This window comes from Ornithodoros turicata, chromosome 1, assembly GCF_037126465.1.
Source record: "Ornithodoros turicata isolate Travis chromosome 1, ASM3712646v1, whole genome shotgun sequence".
Classification (NCBI taxonomy): Eukaryota; Metazoa; Arthropoda; class Arachnida; order Ixodida; family Argasidae; genus Ornithodoros; species Ornithodoros turicata.
The window spans coordinates 212346761-212359070 of record NC_088201.1 but is presented as its reverse complement, the minus strand read 5'-3'; the positions used below and the strand labels follow the sequence as shown (position 1 = coordinate 212359070).

At 47.6% G+C, this 12310-nt stretch overlaps 1 protein-coding gene across 1 annotated transcript in view; it reads left to right on the top strand.

Moving 5' to 3' along the window:
- The window catches only part of LOC135379032 (caspase-3-like), a 179280-nt gene extending 167822 nt beyond the window's left edge, over nucleotides 1–11458 (top strand). The window contains exon 10 of the mRNA XM_064612279.1: nucleotides 11362–11458. Within this exon, the coding sequence (XP_064468349.1) occupies nucleotides 11362–11394 (33 nt within the window). The 3' untranslated portion in view covers nucleotides 11395–11458. The remainder of the gene's footprint in view (nucleotides 1–11361) is intronic.
- Nucleotides 11459–12310: the final 852 nt, after the last annotated feature.

Here is a 12310-nt window from a genome sequence, read left to right as displayed (position 1 = left end):
CCACGGGAATAACGTTTCCTGTAAGCCCGTACTTGACCGGCTGTTTCGGCGTACCCCTGTCTGTGAGAGGGTCATCTTGAACCCTTCCTTTGCAAGCCTGCGCTGTGCTACAGCTGCAGACTCAATTGCTTTCCTCCATCGTTGTACAAATTTGATTACTGGCATGCTTTACCACTTCGGCAACACACAACGCGAGGCCACGTCGTCTCACAAACATCGCTACCGCGAATAATGTTTCTAGTCCTGCGTGGTTGCCCTGCAGAACCTGGCCGGTCCTGTAGTATAAGGCTAAACCAAGAGTAAATCTTCGAACACACACAAATAAAGATGGACGCGCGGCGTTCATCACAATGCAGATATCTGAACTGCAAGACAACCACGACTCCCGTCGTCTGCTTTGGGAGCTGGCCTGCGCATGCTCTTGGGGTCACGTGAGCGGTCACATGGTAGACAGGAGCATCCCAGCATGCAGTGCGAAGCTGGCACGCCCGTCCCAATGGCAAAAAATTGGAAGGGCCGCTCCTGTGTTTCCTTCCTCCATGCAACGAAGGCACACATATTCAGCCGGCACACGCATTATTCAACAAGCACACGAGTACAAGGTTCAGGAGGCACACATATTATTCAGCGGGCACAAAGCCGTTTCATACCAACGTGACGGCTTTCCACCTGTTGAAATTTGGCGATGAGGATCGCTGTGCTTACTATTTGATAACCGTTAGGGCTGCTTCCAGACGGTTACGGCTGTGTACCGGCTGCACTTTCTGAGGGAACTTTTTTAACTGGCACATGTCCGTCACAGTATTTAGAGTGTAGACCTGGGATGCTGTGCTGAACAGTCATTCGTAGTCATAACAATGCAAAGCTTGACACGGCGAATTTGACGGTAGCTGCCCTAGCCAAAATGCGCTGGAAGATTTTGCCCCATGCCTTTTACAGCCCCGACGGATCCCTAAAGCGATTACCATTTGTTTGAGCACCATAAAGAGCACCTTGGAGGAAATGCGCTCAGCACAGATGAAGCCCTCCTCGAAACCAACAGGCGGAGATGTCCTGCAGTGGCTACGACAGGAGCCCACGTCTACGCCAAATGCATCAAGGTGTTGCCACAGCGATGGAAGCAGTGTCTAGATGCGCAAGATGAATATTTTGAAGCTGGCCGGTTTCACGTCAGTTCAGGCAGGGAGGTCCCGTCGACCTCCTGGATTTTCATTATTTTTTTTATATTTAGAAGCTCAGCGCACATGATGATCAAAAGCGGCACAATGAATTATTGCTACCGAGTAGTTCTTGTGCAAAAAAAAAAAAAAACAATCGAGAAAATATGGACCTGAATTCGAGTATTTCGTTTCTGCCGTTTTTGCACGCGCATATCTCCCGAGTTTTAAAAGGTACTGTTCTGCAGTTTTTTTACGCTTGACCATGCCTACTGACCAATAGCCCGAGCGCAAATTTTGGCGCGCAGGTGCAACGCTCTCTCATATAAAAAATGGTGAACATGCTCTAGAGCGCAGTTTTGTTCCAACTTCGACGCGTGAGTTCCCTGGCTGTAGATGTCACTTGGTATCAGTTTACTCAGCTCTTAATGTTCTTTTATTTGATATATCTATCGCAGTTGTACCTTCTACCGGCATCTACTGAAATCGACAAACGTTTAAGCATATTTCGAGAAAACAAGGATTTTGCGCGTCAGTTTCTCAAAAAGGCCCCTTTTAATTTCATTTAATTTTTTTGCCAGGACATAACCCGTGATCTTCTTTCAGCTGATATAAAAAAATGTGCTTCAAAAGGTGTGCACTGGCGATTAGCGCGTTAAAGCGTGGCCGTACTCCGCGCGCGTAGCGTCGGAGTGGGGCTGGCGGTACCGCGGAGTGTCGGCGCTCTGTCGATGTCGTAAAAGAAAATTGTGTAATCAACATTGTGTAATCAAAAGTGGTAATTGATATAGACGTATTTACAAGACTGCGAAATCAGAGGCAGCATTTCGCAATGGCAGTGACAAATGAAATGATTTCACTGAGTTTCTATGAAAATGTCACTTTTCTGCATTCACTGTCCGCGGTACGAGCTATGAATGTTTCTCGGCTTCCAGTTTCCGTCCTGTCCGTCTCCTTTCAGTCCGTGTCTTGCTTTGCCACACATGCGAACCTTGTATCCCAGGTTGACCAGGTAGCCCAGAAATCAGGCCCTCTGCGCGTAGATGCAGGAAATGGACGTGCTTTAGGTATTTTGGCAAGCATGTTATCATATCTTGTGATCCTAGGATGGCGTCTTGCTCACGTGAACGCAAGTTATGTGTCGTGGCATGGTGCTTGATTATTCCACCGATCTCGTCGCACGCACTTTTGCCGTGGCCGCAACTTTCACATCATCGTCCATGTCAATGCCGACTTTATCAAGAGATAAACCATCTTCTCCTGGACAACACTGACAAAGCCTAAGAAAACAAGATGCATTATTCACTTCGCACATCATATATGACTTGATTTCCTGGGCTGTTATTGTAGAACGACCACTATTTTGTACGGTACACACACATAACTCGGAAGTTTGCGCAGTAAATGCAAGAACAAACGTCCTGTCGAGTATCTATTTTCACCCACTTTGGACGTAGCCTGTAAAATTTCGCGAGGCGGAGACTTGTACCTGGGTTATCATCTTTGAAAAGTTGGTACGCTTCACGCACTGTTCGCGTCGTGTAACGCCTGACAACTTGGACCTTTTCGTCGTTGATCACCACCGTGAGCACGTCCTTCATGTTCGGGCTTTGCACAGAGCATGTATAGTCGTCGTCTGTGTAGTATTTCAAGGCATCGTCCACATATTCCTTTCTAGCCTTTTTTTCCCTCGTAAGTGTCCGGAACAGCCCAGACTCCTGCCTTATCCTTCAGCTTGCGCGCTTTTCCAATCATATGCTTCACGGATTCTGGGACCAAGCGCTGAATATCTTCCTTGCTGAGGGAACTAGAAAGCAGCGTGTACGGTCGGCACCGATCTTGATACGAAGTGCATTTCTGAAGCTCAAACCCCGCTCCACCGCCGCCGGTAGAGCGGGGTGGTCACCTCTGCAGGCCATGGCGTTGATGGCAGGAGAGGTAGCGGCGCAGGTGGTGAAGGTAGTACATCTCCGGTCACCAGTTGTAGAGGCTATGAAAGAGACGAGTGAGCTCTACGGTGTATGACGGTTTAATGACAGGGAATGGCGATGCAGTCGAAAACGAAACCTCGCGCCGCGGGGGCAGGTGCGCAGGAGGTATTGATGGTGATGACTCGTGTGCTGAAGATGCGGTGATCGCTACAGGCTATACGGGAGCCCTCTACCCAGTGGGAGCAGACGTTGCACTCGACCTGCTCAGATGTCTCAACGTCATAGGCTGCTTTAACTTTCTGTGACATCTGCTGTTGGATCTCCGCCTTCTTTCTTCTGACGTACAATTTTCGTAGCTGTTGCTTCACTGCACCAAGGGTCTTCAAAGGCGTAACATCAATATTTGCGGCAACAACACTACAGTTTACGTCATCAGTTGCATCAAGCTGGATTAGACGCGGTTGATCAACGGATGTCGCCTGACTCGCACACGACGAAGAAGAAGATTGTTGAGAGAGAGCTTGAACGATGGAAGCACCATAGAACTATGGTGAGCTCACCATAGATAGCTCACCATAATAGAACTTGAAACAGTGATGACAAAGATAGTCGTGTTCACACACCAGCGATGCTTCGTTGACAGATAGACACCCGGCGTCGGGAACTTGGCGCCCCCCATCGCCCGGCAGCAGCCGCAGTAGCCCCCTCCTGCACTCACGGTTGGCTCGCCGCAGGAGGGAGACCCCCACGTGTAGCTGTGCGTGGCTTTCCCGTGTCTGGCGAAAGGGGGATCCTGGCAGTTGAGTGGACTAGGAGGTTGGTTTTGACCCTTCGGGGCCCCTCCGGGAAAACAACACACTGCTTTGGCCCCTGCTTCCCATATAGACGGGTGGTCCTGGAAGGCCCGGCCAGGACTATTCAGCCAGTCGCCATCTCACTTTTCATTGCTTTCTCCTTATCCTCTCTCCTCCTCGCTCCCTTCCTCTTTTCACCTTCTTTGGCGCCAAGGGTCAACCTTCGGCAGTTCTTTTCACTCTCCAGAAAGCTGCACTTGGGTATCATGCAGAGGTACCTGCTACTGCGTGGTGTGCGGTCCCCTGGTTGGGCTCCGTGGTGGGCGGCAGGATGTCTGCACCGAATGTAATTCATGATTTTCTATGGACGCAATCACCTAAAAAAACCCGATCGGCGCCCGAAGAGGAGCCGCACCGAAGTACAAACGATGAATTTCACTGACCTAAGTTATCCGGAACCTTGGCTTTGCCAAGTTCCTGATTCTTCACTCAGATGACGAGACTAAACAACTATCTAAAGTATCTCCTTTTCTTATTGCTAGGGCACTCGAACACGTAATAGTAAAGTCGTTTCAGGCCAAGAAACAGAGCTCAGGAGACATTCAGGTAGAGGTCAACAATAAACAACAAAGTACAGCACTGCAATCTCTAAAGAACATCGGGGAGATAGCTGTTTCAGTTACAACCCACCGAACTCTGAACAATGTTAAGGGAGTCATTTCCGACGAAGAGTTAATCGAGTGCAGCGAATCTGAAATCGAAGAGCGATTGAAAGAGCAAGGCGTCGTCTCTGCCAAACGGATAATTATGCAGAGAGATGGCAAGGAGATCCCGACAAAGCACATCATCCTGTCATTTAAGCTGCACACACTTCCTTCTACCATCAAAGCCGGTTATGTCAATTGCCATGTGAGGCCGTTTATTCGTAATCCTCGTCGCTGTTTCAAATGCCAGCGGTTTGGGCACAGCTCCCAAGTCTGTCGAGGACAGTTGGTGTGTCCCAGATGTGCTGGCAAAAAACATACTCCCGAGTCGTGCACAAAAGACTTCCACTGTGCTAACTGTGGGGGGGGGGGGGGGCACCCGGTCTATTCTCAGTCCTGCCCACGATGGAAAGAAGAAAAAGAAATATTGAAAATGAAAACAGAACAGAACTTAAACTACAAAGATGCACGAGCACAGCTCGAGTTCAGAAAGAAAGGAAGTTTTTCCGACGTGGTGCGTAGGGGAGTGGCCCCACCGAGGAAGTCCGTGGAGACACAGACCTGTTTTTTGGGTTCTGAGTCTCCACTCTACACTCCCCAACCTGAGAAGGCTGGAGACACTCCGATGCCTTCTGCCGTGACGGAGGCCAGCCGTTCAACTGGCCACAAAGAAACAGCCACGGCCTCCTCTAAGGTCGATGGCATACAGTCAGTTTGGGACGGGGTCGTAAAAGGCCCTTCCCAAAAAGGCACCCAAAGTATGGAGGTCGACGATGACGACTGCATGTCGCACAGGTCATCGTCGAGGCTCCCCAGCATTCCTTCACAAGGGAAGGAAAAACGAGAAAAAGGACGAGGAAGGGGTTTCAAAGGGAATGACCAACAGAAACAACCCCCGCGAAGGGTCCAACCCCCCTAAATGGTACAGTCTTTTCTAGTAGGTGTCACCAACTGCTGCGCTTTCTTTTCCTCCTTTTCCTCCTTTTTAGTGTGACCATTATGAACCACTTCCTCCAGTGGAACTGCCGTGGTTTACTTTCTAACTTAGACGTAATGAACGGTCTCTTCGACAAGTACCACTATCAGGAAATTTTGCACAGAGGGATATAGAACACTTAATCAGCCAACCTCCAACTCCATTTATACTCTTAGGCGACTTTAATGCCCACAATCCGCTGTGGGCAGTACAAGAACCGACGGCCGAGGGAAAATGTTGGAAAGGGTCTTGTTATCAACCTCCATCTGTCTTTTAAATACAGGAGCACCTACGTACGTCCACTGTTCAAGTCTTTCTCGGTCTTAGATTTATCACTTTGCAGTCCATGTCTCTATCAAGATATAGAATGGAGCGTGGAAGAAAACCCACTTGGGAGCGATCACTTTCCAGTAATCCTGAAATATATGTGTGCAGTCAATAGTCTGACAGCATGCCCCCTAGATGGAAGCTCCAACATGCTGACTGGAATGCTTTCTCTAAAAAATGTGACCTGTCGTTAATCCCTGTGGAGAGGATGACGATTGAAGAGGCCAACAATGTAATTATCAACGTCATCCTCGATGCAGCAACACAATCCATTCCCCAGACTTCCGGTCGTCTACCGAAACGACCGAAGCCATGGTGGAACAGCGAGTGCAAGGAAACCCGTAAACTTGAAAATCGTGCGTGGGGTACATTTCGGAGGTACCCCACATCACAAAATCTTCTTTTGTTAAAAAGGCGAGAGCCAAGGCCAGATGGACGCGGAAATAAGCAAAGCGGTCATCTTGGCACAACTTCGTGCCTTCTCTATCTCCCAGTACCCCCTCCAAAGTAGTGTGGGACAGACTTCGCAAAATCAGAGGAGAACACCGCAGTTATACAATCCCTCTTTTAGAAGTCAACAGGCAGGTGTGCGGAAGCCTACAAGGACAGGCGGATGCGCTCGGACAACATTTTGAACGCATCTCTGGTTCATCCCATTACACTCCTGAATTTCTTAGAGTAAAACGAAACGCTGAGAAGCGAAAAATTCCAATGAGTGGTGGTGATGAGTACGTGTACAATCAGCGATTCACGATGGTGGAGCTTCGGCGATCCCTATTCGCTGCTAAAGCCACTGCCCCGGGCCCAGACACAGTAACCTACTCTATGCTGTGCCACTTGTCTGATGACTCAAAAAAATTGTTGCTCCTTTTCTTTAACCGTGTTTGGGCAGAGGGAACGTTACCATTATTATGGAAGACTGTCATTCCCCTTCTCAAGCCAAGAAAGGAAGCATCGAATCCAGCCAGTTACAGACCTATCGCCCTTACGAGTTGTATTGGGAAGACGCTTGAGCGAATGGTCAATAACCGGCTGGTTCATCATTTGGAAGAAAATAGTTGCCTTTCTGAATTTCAATCTGATTTTCGAGGAGGGTGCTCCACTATGGATCACCTTGTTCGGCTAGAAACCACTATCCGTGAAGCCTTCGTCAGAAGACAACATTGCCTATCCGTTTTCTTTGATTTAGAGAAAGCGTATGACGCTGCGCGGCGACACGGTATTCTGCAGGATGTCTACTCTTTTGGCGTGGAGGGCAGACTCCTTAGATGCATTTCAAACTTCCTCCTGCACAGATCCTTTAGAGTGCGACTGGGAACCACTCTATCCCGCCCCTTCGTACAAGAGAATGGTGTCCAGCAGGGATCCGTTCTCAGTGTTGTTTTATTTATTGTGAAAATCAACTCTGTGACCAATGTCATCCTGCCCTCCATATCTTTCTCCTTGTACGTGGATGGCATTCAAATATCTTGTTGCTCCGCGATCCTGTCAGTATGCGAACGACAGATGCAGGTTGCCATTAACGATATGGCCAAGTGGTCTTCATCAAATGGATTTACATTTTCAGCTAAGAAAAGAAGTCCTAAGAAAGGACTGTTTTCACCACCTACGCTGCAGCTTAACCGACAAGACATCCTTGTTCAACCAGTAGCCAAATTTCTTGGCATCACTTTCGACTCGAAGCTGACCTTCAAGGCTCATGTCCAAAACCTAAAGATAAAGTGTGTCAAGTCACTAAACATTCCAAAAATCATTTCTCACAGATCTTGAGGTGCAGACCAGGAAACACTGCACCAAGTGTATACTGCATGTATTCGCTCGAAACTTGATTATGGGTCCTTTGTCTACGGCTCTGCTCGCGAGTCGGTGTTGAAAGCCCTGGACCCTGTCCATCACCAGGGGCTCAGGCTCGTGCTTGGCGCCTTCCGAACGTCTCCAGTACAGAGTCTATATGTTGAATCAAAGGAATGCTCCTTGAAAAGACGGCGTTCTTACCTCGGTACGTCGTACGCAGTTAGAATATGTAGTCTACCCCAAAATCCAGCCTCGACTTGCGTCAAGCACACACGCTTTAAACAGCTGTTTAAGCGAATTGATTGCATCAGAGTTTGATTGCCACGGTTTCTCTCCCTGTGGCCTACAAGTTGTAGAGTGTAGGAGAAAGCTCCCACCCTGGGAACCACCTCCAAGGTCTGACACCGCTTTGGCAAAGTACAAGAAACAAGACAGTGTCTCATCAGAGTTTGTACACTTGAAAGACAGCTTTGATAACCATACTGAAATTTACACAGATGGGTTCAAGTCTAGTGCAGGAGTGACTTGTGCCATGATTTGTGGCGCGCACACAAGGTCTCATCGTATAAAAACATTTGCATCAATTTTTACTGCCGAGGTTTACGCGATTATCTTGGCTCTCAACTACATCCTTCAAGATTTCATAAAGTCCTCTGTTATATATACAGACTCCTTGAGTTCCATTAACGCAATTTGTAGTCAGCACTCAACAAAGAACTTTCTTGTGAAGCGAGCAAGATCTTTAGCCAGTTTGATAAGAACAAAGGGGTACTCCTTCATCCTATGCTGGGTGCCCAGCCACGTAGGCATCAAAGGCAATGAGTTGGCAGATCAAGCAGCTGCAGCTGCTCTCCAAAATGACATCACGCCTTTTGAGATGTCCGTGCAAGATATGAGATCGGCACTCAAGAAATCACTGCACAGATTGTGGCAAGCCTTTTGGAACGCAGAGACAAATAACAAGCTCCACTTGGTTAAACCTCACATTCATGATACAGGAGACCGGCTGGAAAACCGCCTGTTGTGCACTTTACGAGCAAGGTTACGTATAGGCCATACGTTCCTTACACATGGGTTCTTACTTCGGGGAGAGGAGCCACCCCCGTGTGCGCACTGTGGTCAGCTCCTGTCTGTTGTACACATACTCATCACATGTACACATCATGAAATACATCGCAAACATCACTTCAAGGAATTTTATAAACACTTTTTACCTCTTCACCCAGCCCTATTGCTTGGTGACGAGGCTCTCGTCCCTTTTACGAGCGTCTTTGATTTCTTGAGAGACGTTGGCGTTATTAGCCTTTTGTAGTCTTACACGTATACACTCATCTTTTATTAGTCATCGTGTTTACTCTTAAATAACCATAACATCACCACTGTCTCAACCGTACCTCAGTTTATGGCGCATTATGATCTTTGTTGTCAAAGCGCCATTAAACTCCTAATCATCATCATCATCATGACAGATAGACAGAACCCTTTAGGATCCAGTGCGCACCCTTTGAAGCAGATTTTTATTTTTTTTTATATCAGCTGAAAGATCTAAGATCAGGCCATGTCCTGGCAAAAAATAAATGAAATCAAAAGTCTTTTTGAGAAGCTGACGGGCAAAATCATTGTTTTCTCGAAATATGCTTAAACGCTTGTCGATTTCAGTAGATACCGGTAGAAGGTACAACTGCGATAGATATATCAAATAAAAGAACATTACAAGCTGAGTAAACTGATACCAAATGCGGTAATGAGGAACATCTACAGCGAGAGAAATCACGCGTCAAAGTTGAAACAAAACTGCGCTCTAGAGCATGTTCATCATTTTTTATTTCACAGAGCGTTGCATCTGCGCGCCAAAATTTGGGCTCGGGCTGTTGCGCAGTAAACATGCTAAAGCGTAAAAAAATTGCAGAATAATACCTTTTAAAACTAAAGGGGATATACGCGTGCAAAAACGGCAAAAGCGAAATACTCGAATTCAGGCCCACATTTTCTCGATTTTTTCGTTTTTTCACAAAGACTATTCGAGAGAAATAATTCATTTTGCCGCTTTGGATCATCATGAGGTTCCAAATTCATTCCAGGTTCATTCACCATTCCAGGTTTTGGCGTACAAAGAACATATCATACCGTGTAGGGTTTCGGTAGTGTAATTAATACCTATTAAATATACCGTAATAATGACTGTTGTCGGCCTTGGTGGCTCAGTCGGTAGCGTGTTCGCCCTCTGATCCCGAGATCGCGGGTTCGAACCCTGCCGAGGACGCCAGCAACTTGGTGGCAAGGTACAAGTTGCTTAGACGACACGGCGTCTTCCGCGAGGGTCGTTAAATACGGCGTGCCATATGGTGAGCTTTCATCGCACGTTAAAGAACCCTCAGGTGGGTAAAGGCAATCCACAGACCGACCGCTGCGGCGTCGCTCACGATCTCAGTGGTCTCGCGACGTAAACCCTCAATTATTTATTTATTTGTTTCGGCCTTTTTGGGCCCCATCAGCAGCACGCCATCCGCTCAAACGTTGACTGCCTGATGAGGGCCAAGGAGGCCGAAACAGCTGTCCAGTACTGGCATGGCGACGTTTGACTTACGAACATAGGCTATACGTGCAGCCAAAGAGCTCCTGCTAATTTTTTCCCCCTTATACACTTGACTGGCTTTGCACTGGGCTTTCATCTTTGAAGGAAACGTAAGGCGGTAGTGGAGTGCCCTGTGTCTCAGAAGGCATCTGACCGAGCCTTCAGTGCGCCGTTGCACCTCTTTATAACGCTTATTGCCGACCGGTGTACTCGATTGTACCGTGCGATGTCCCCGTCAGTCCCGCTAGGTGAGGGGTATGGCACCATAAGCCACGGCTCCTGTGGATATCCGCTGTTGCCTGGGTCAGGAAGTTCCTTAGAAGGGAAGAAATGATTAACTGCTCTGTTATGTTACATAAAGAAGGTGCTTTCAGTTTATATTAAGCGAGTACGCGCATGTCTAACAAATAATTAAAAAAATGTTAACTAAGCTTTAATTAACGGTTTTAGAAAGGTCGGAGATAGCCTCAGAAACCCTCTTATCACATAGTAAATTCTTTATAAACGCGCATACGCTCTCTTGTGCAGGCCATCGCGAATCGCATGCAAATAAGGCAGCAAAACCAAGAAGCCGTGAGTACGTGCGCACTCACGGCCATAAAATTTCCTGAGTTAAGGCGGAGATTGGAGCAAGTTGGTACATAAAAAAACTTTTAGCCGCACCGTATATACCGTATGGAAAAACATAATTCACATCCCCCTTTTAGTTATGTTAAAAATAAGTGCAAGTATTATATATAAGTGTAAACCTGCCTATGAGCCAGCACCCTGTCTGTAGTATCATCCCGGCAGGAAATGCCCTCCTGAGGGCCCTGTTCCGCCAGATATGTGCGTCATGGGTTCTCCCTGGGTATTTCGCGTTAATGCTCCATATCTTGAGATCCGTATCGCATACCTGTGAGAGGATTGAGGGAAGTCACTGATATGCAAAGTCACAGTGTGATGACTCGATGTGAACGACTGTAGTCTATACCGTTCGTGTCGTCCGAATTAGTGCATCTCGACTATAGTTTCTAACTGCGTTAGGTGCTTAACCAACGAAATGCGGTCTTTCCACGTCTCCACTAATATCTCATTACTGACCTACATTGTTTTGTTTCCAGATACCCAGTCCGAAAACGGGAGGAGACTATTGAACCTCTTCAACTTTGCTGTAATCCGTGTTCAATAAAGTAGCAGTAGTTCTGCCATTTGCTCCTATTTCGTGTTGGAGGCTTACTCACCAACTGCACGTTTAGAGTGTGGTAGCCCTTTCAGATGAGGAACAAGTCCTTTGGAGGCGCCACTATGGCAACATGGATGCAGTCAATGGCACCCACAACACCAGGGAATCGATTCCGTTCATAAAAGCCCTCCTTGATGTCCTGAAGGCCCACCACATCAACTGGGTACCATATCCACCTCTCGACAACGTGCGTCTGGATAGCTTCTGTAACTTGATGCAGGCATTTACTGACTATTCCTTGGGATATAGCGATCCGCATGTGGTTCCCGACAGGTCGCTGGTAGGAACCGCTTCCGAAAAAATTTAAGGCACATAGCACCTATTTGTCAACGAGAAGGAACATTTAGGAAATAGTGAACCCATAACGCACAACTGATATCGGCAGTACTACTTAGCACAAGTTGCGGCAATAAAGGGACGGAAATATGCCAACTTTTGTTTCCGGAGACAAGCTGGTAAGCATCTGCGACCATGCGCTCAAGTATGGACGTACATCCTCACATAGCTCCCGCGCTGCGGACTTCGACAAACAGAACAGCTCAATAAAAGATGTCTCGTCGAGTTCAAACGCATTATCCCGCGACCTGTACATAGGTTCCGACCGCGTTGGCCTCGATAGCAGCCACGCGAAGTAACTTGCAGCCATCTCCGTTGAATGCTCTCGGCTAATCGACAGGCCAAACGACTGGGTCCGAGCAACCGCTCGTGCACCGACACATTGCCGACATCGTCGTTCACAAGCGAATCGTTTAGAAGGCAAGAAAATACGAAATTCTCTATGCCGTCGTTACGTGACATCACGCATCACGTGACATCGGTTGCAAACA